The sequence below is a fragment of the Cyprinodon variegatus genome, unplaced genomic scaffold (genome assembly GCF_000732505.1).
Source record: "Cyprinodon variegatus isolate N-32 unplaced genomic scaffold, C_variegatus-1.0 Scaffold2153, whole genome shotgun sequence".
NCBI lineage: Eukaryota > Metazoa > Chordata > Actinopteri > Cyprinodontiformes > Cyprinodontidae > Cyprinodon > Cyprinodon variegatus.
In genome coordinates, this window is record NW_015152606.1 from 9,289 (window position 1) to 15,214 (window position 5,926).

Below are 5,926 nucleotides of genomic sequence, written 5' to 3' on the forward strand. Positions count from 1 at the left end.
CTTATTAATTATCATCAGAGCTAATTATTAATCCATCATTAATATACGGTTTACAGTGAAACCAGGAATATTTGGATCCACTTCAAACTAGAGCCACTGTGGGACACTTTAGAGTTCAGGGCTTCACTGTTTAACTTTAATATTAGACTAAGATTGAATTCAAGGCTTTTCCTTCAGGATCCAACAGAACCTCAAACCAGAACCAGAACCCAGCTGTGTTTCCTTAAAGAGTGACAGGTCAAAGGATGCCGCCATTGATTTTAAATCAGACCGACCTTCAGCTGCAAAGAGGTGAGCTCTGTCTAAATGTTTTAAATGTTTAAAACTGAACTGACACAGTTTGAAACGTTTTGATTACCAATTTTTAGTCCTTTTAATGAAACTGTGTGTTTTTTCAATTATTCAGTCTAGTGAGTTCAGAGTAAACATTGTTGGAGGTGGTTCTAAAGGTCTGTAGCTGTAGTTGTAGGCTGATTTTAGGTTAAACATTTTACAAAAACAATCACTGACAGAATAAGTTTTACTCAGTTCAGACTCTAGACGATTGTTTTGTTTCTGAATTTGTGCTTCTGATGTTTTCCTCCCTCAGTTTTAATTCATATATTCAACCAGATTACTTTTAAATCAAATAAGTAAAGGAGGCAAACCAAGATAAATGATCAGTTTAATCCTTTTATCTGATCATATTTAAATCTCGGAGTCAAGAGAGATACTGTAAATAAATAGGAAAACTTAAATGTTTAAGACAAGCTTGTGTTGGTGGTAAAGAGCAAAACAAACCAACTCACTTGAAATAACTCATTTTTACTTTCTTATGACCCGTTTTTATTTACTTTATTCCATAAAATCAATATAGAAATGAAAGATGTTTTTCATTTAAAGCAAAGAAATGCCTTGTTAAAGTCACCTGACATTCTGATCACTGCTGCACTTTATAAATGGTAATGTTCTCTAAACTGATTCATCTAAGGATGTAAAAATATCCAACCATCCTTTGGACTTTGGATTAACTTGCCCATTTTTTTTTCTAACATAGGCTGCCGCTATAGTATTTTATCGATTCTATGGAATCTTAAACTTATCATTCTGAATTAATTTCCATTAATTTCATTTATTTTTTAAATCAGTCTGAGCATCAGAAATCCAAACTCTGATCAGGTAGGAGCTTCCTCTCTGGTGACCGGTGTCCCCATTTATAGCTTTTGGATCAGGACACCAGAAAGACCTTGGCCTTTTTCTGTTTGTTCTACAGAATGTGAGTTAATGCTTCCTGGTTCCTCCACAGAGTGGAACCAGCAGAACTCAGNATCAGCTGCAGAAAGGAAACCTGATCTTCTATGAATCCGATCTGACAGAGTGTGGCATCGATATCAGAGCAGCCTCAGTTTACTCTGGAGTGTTCACACAGATCTTTAAAGAGGAGAGAGGACTGTACCAGAACCAGGACAAGGTTTTCTGCTTCGTCCATCTGAGTGTTCAGGAGTTTCTGGCTGCTCTTCATGCCCATCAGACCTACTTCACTTATGGAATCAACCTGATGGGAGAAGAACAGAAAAAGACTTCCTTTTTACCTAAATTATCTACGACAGTAAAACTAAGAAATCTTCATCAGAGTGCTGTGGACAAGGCCTTACAGAGTCCAAATGGACACCTGGACTTGTTTCTCCGCTTCCTCCTGGGTCTTTCACTGCAGACCAATCAGAGACTCCTACAAGGTTTGATGACAAAGACTAGAAGTAGCCCAATGACCAATCAGAAAACAGTTCAGTACATCAAAAAGAAGCTCAATAAGAATTTGTCTGCAGAGAAAAGCATCAACCTGTTCCACTGTCTGAATGAACTGAATGATCGTTCTCTGGTCCAGCAGATCCAACAGTCTCTGAGATCAGGACGTCTCTCCACAGATAAACTGTCTCCTGCTCATTGGTCAGCTCTGGCCTTCATCTTAGTGACATCAGGAGAAGATCTGGATGTGTTTGACCTGCAGAAATACTCTGCTTCAGAGGAGGCTCTTCTCAGGCTGCTGCCAGTGGTCAAAGCTTCAAACAAAGCTCTGTGAGTACTGACAGAATTTGGGTTTTCCTGGTAAAACCAGGAGAGAGTGACTATTATCCTGGTAAAACTAATGTTTAACTATCAGTTTTATAAATATATCTTGTATTGAAATAAACACTAGTCAAGTTGATTTACGGTATAAGATTTAGCTAAGAGACCTGAAAAAGATTTTTTGTATCTCAGTACAGAATGATTTATCTTTATCAAATTGCAAATATTTACTTAATTATTTGTTTTTTTATTTTTGTAAATCATGAATAATGTTCATCCTGGCTAGACCTAGAAACAGAAATTAAGTCACAGAAATAAGCTTTCAATTAAAGAAATTTCATGTCATTTTAATATTATATCTCAGCATACACACACACACATCTAACCCAGGTTCCACAAGTCCCTCTTAAAGATCTTTTTGGTTTCTCCATTATTTGATATAACAATAAACTTGCTCTATAGTTGCACCATATCTTCAGTCTATCTGACTTGGTAGCCATCCCATATATCCATACAGGCGGAGATATGTTGACATCCCCCAGAAATCATGGTAAATACAGCTAAAGTAATCCAAGTTGGTCCACATGTCATTCTGATTGGAGGGGCTACAGGCTGCTGCCCTGGCAGCTCTGACTTTCAGAGAGCATCAGACACACTGGATAAAAAGCTGCACCAAGGTGTAAAAGTCAGTAAATCATTGTTCAGATCAATTGTTCAAGCAGCGCATGTTGGAACATAAAAAGTATGAATTTTTTCCTAACTTCCATCATGTTCTTGCTGATGAACTTAGAAGGATCAAAGACTTGGACGTAGAGTTAGAGTCGTACATTCAGCAGCAGGTAGAGCAGATAGTCAGGTTGCTTTATTGTGCTGTTAAATATCTAACCCAGAAAGCCCATTAGCTTGCAGGTTAAATACAGAGGAGACATTTTTTTGGGACTAAAAAAATGTGTTATTTGAGAAACAGGGAGTAAATTTACCGTATTTCAGAGTAAAACAAGAATGCTTTGCTTTAAAAAACCTGACTCACCCAGTTTTACTTAATATTACAAACTGCATAAAACAAACAAACAAATAATATAATAATAAAAGGGCTTTAAAAGTGACTACAGAGACATATTGTTAATGAGCTGGACTTTCTCTCCTCCTTAGGGATGAAGTGAGAGAATATTCTGGGAGATTTAACAACAGCAATATACACCAAATACGCACCCGACTAATAGTAAATAAAGAGAATATTTCTGTGCTAATATAGAGCTGAGCTTCTAGATCAAATCTAATACGTATCATGAATCCAGGGACTTTCAGTTCATACTTTTTCATGACTTTAACAATCTCATCGTCATATTACAATGACATTAGTTGGTCACTTATCCAGCAAATTGTGTTTTATAGATGATCTACATACATGGCTTTTAAACAGTTCAAATACAAGTATTTTATATCTTTTTTTTGTTTTGCTGATTTAGAAACAGTTGAAATAACTGATGATTTATTCTTATTTTTTCTCTTTTGATAGATATTATTTTCAGTTTAATACCGCCTTAATGCTGGACTAAGTTTTCACGATTTAAAATTCATTCTTTCTCAGACTAATATTTTTCCATTTAAACCCTGTTTGTAAAGACAACATTTTTGGTTTATTTTGGTCATTTTATCTAATTTGACCTAAACTACATTAAGTCACTTTACCAAGTCTTTTAAAGAAAAAAAAACTTCCAAGGTGTCCATGAAGATCACTGTGGACAGAGGAGAGATATGATCAGATGAGAATAATGATGGACTGACTGCAACAGAGGTCCTCAGCGAAGCGAACTCAAAGGAAAGCTCAATACATAAAGTAGAATTAGATAATTTTGTTTATTCTACATTTTTTTCAGTAAAATGTTAAAATGGGATATAAAGTTTGACTAAGTCTAAGTCAGAATATTCTCACATTTAGTCTTTTAGGAGGAGACAAAGTCCTGCTCATCAATAAGATGCTTTCTGTAGTTACTATAAAAAACTTGATTATTAAATTTGCTTGTTTGTTTTATCCAGTTTACTATAGAAGAAAAACTGTCATGCCTTTTGTCAAAAGACAGCANGGTGGGGTCTACTTGGCTGTTTTGGTTATCTGTTATGGAATCTTTTATTTCTTCTTTAATCTCCTTTACGACAGTTTTGTTGTTTAAGATGCCAATGTTTAGTCTCCATAAAGTATTTTTTGGTGTGTTGTCTAGATTAATGGATAGATAAATAATGTTGTGGTCTGATAGGTCTGCTGCTCCTATGGAGCATTCCTTCACCTTGTATCTGTCTGCTTTATTCATTAGGAAGAAGTCTATTCTAGAGTGGACTTGGTGTGTAGCTGAGTAATGTGTGTAGTCCTTCTCTGATCTATGATGTCTCCAGACATCATAGGTTCCGGTCTCTTTTATTAAGATATTTAAATATTTTGATTTAGTGGATTGACGCCTGGTGCTTGTAGTATCTAGAGAGTTATTTAATACTGTATTCCAGTCCCCTGCACAGATTAACGTTCCTTCACTTTCAGAGACTATTTTATTGAAAATATTTTGGAAAAATCCTCTTTCACTTTCTGGTGGCACATATATGTTTATCATGGTAATCAATTTATTTTCTAATCGGCCTTTAACTAGGATGTATCTACCTTCTTTGTCTCTTTCTTCATGTGTCAATTGAAAGTCAACTGAGTTTCAGATTAATATAGCCACTCCCCTTTTACGGCTGTGTTTACATGAGCTAAAGAATGCATTCAAAAAAACAAACTTTTTTAATTTGTTATGTTCTTGTTGTGTCATGTGTGTCTCCTGTAAGAGTATCACCTGTGTTTTATCTTTTTTTATTTTGGTCATTACCCTGCTCCTCTTGGCTAGATTGTGCATGCCATTTACATTTAAGGAAGCAAATCTCAACTATGTGACCCCATGACTCCTGAACTGAGTTGTATAGGCGATGTGGGCCCCATTCAAACCCTTCAAAAATGAACTTAAGAACAATACGAACAAAAATATGAACAATAATGGAACTAACCTCCAAGGAATGAGGGTTTTTTTAATACCTCCTCACTAATGACCCCACTGGTAAGTCGGGGGGGAAAAACCTCAGAACTAGAGAGGGTCCACCCATAAGAGTGGCTACGTTGTTAGAATTAAACAACTCTGCCATCTTTTATAGTCCAGCGGTAAATATTCAATATCTAAAACCAATTCTCCCAAACCGTTTTACTGAATTACACCAAGGCCTTCTTTAAAGAGCCATTTCAAGTTAACTAACCAAAAAAAACCCGGACACCCCACATTAGATGTTCTTGCTGTACCCCCTGTGTTACTCTTGTAATTTTTCCTTTGCTCTCTGTGTGGTGGATGTCGCCGATCCGTGGCTGCCAACTTGCTGCCATCGCTGCAGTTCCCAAAAGCGTGATCCCAGGTCGCTGTCCTCCGCTGCGGGCTCCGGTTCCTGCACGTCAAATCCTCGAGTTTTCATATCCCGCAGCGCCTCCTGTGCGCTGTTGTAGGTCCGTGCTCCGTTGCTCCAATGAACTCTCATCTTAGTGAGCGGTGTCTGAAAGCGGATATTTTTTTCTTTCAGTGCTTTCTTTACCCCAGCGTACTCTTTTCTCTTTTTTACTATCTCTGCCGGGTAGTCGTGATCAAAGTAGAGGGGCCTGTTACTCATCTGAATCTTTCCTTTTTTCCATGCTTCCCTCAGCACCGTCTCTTTGGTGGTGAATTCTTGAAAGTTTACTATGATGCCTCTTGGCGCTGCATCAGATCTGGGTTTGGGAGCCAGCGATCTATGGGCTCGCTTTATTTTCAGGTCCAGATCCGGGGGTAAAGGCAGCTCTCTCCGGAGGAGTTTTTCAATGAATTGAGGA

General features: G+C 37.2%; 1 protein-coding gene and 1 long non-coding RNA gene across 2 annotated transcripts in view; both read left to right on the top strand.

Moving 5' to 3' along the window:
- The window catches only part of LOC107105212, a 4,568-nt gene extending 4,271 nt beyond the window's left edge, over positions 1–297 (top strand). Inside the window, exon 3 of the long non-coding RNA XR_001482334.1 lies at positions 178–297. This is a non-coding gene — a long non-coding RNA (uncharacterized LOC107105212). The remainder of the gene's footprint in view (positions 1–177) is intronic.
- A 561-nt stretch (positions 298–858) lies between these two features.
- The window catches only part of LOC107105211 (protein NLRC3-like), a gene marked incomplete at its 3' end in the record, with an annotated part of 35,430 nt that continues 30,362 nt past the window's right edge, over positions 859–5,926 (top strand). Inside the window, exons 1-2 of the mRNA XM_015405337.1 lie at positions 859–867; positions 1,286–2,055. Of these exons, the coding sequence (XP_015260823.1) occupies positions 859–867; positions 1,286–2,055 (779 nt within the window). The remainder of the gene's footprint in view (positions 868–1,285; positions 2,056–5,926) is intronic.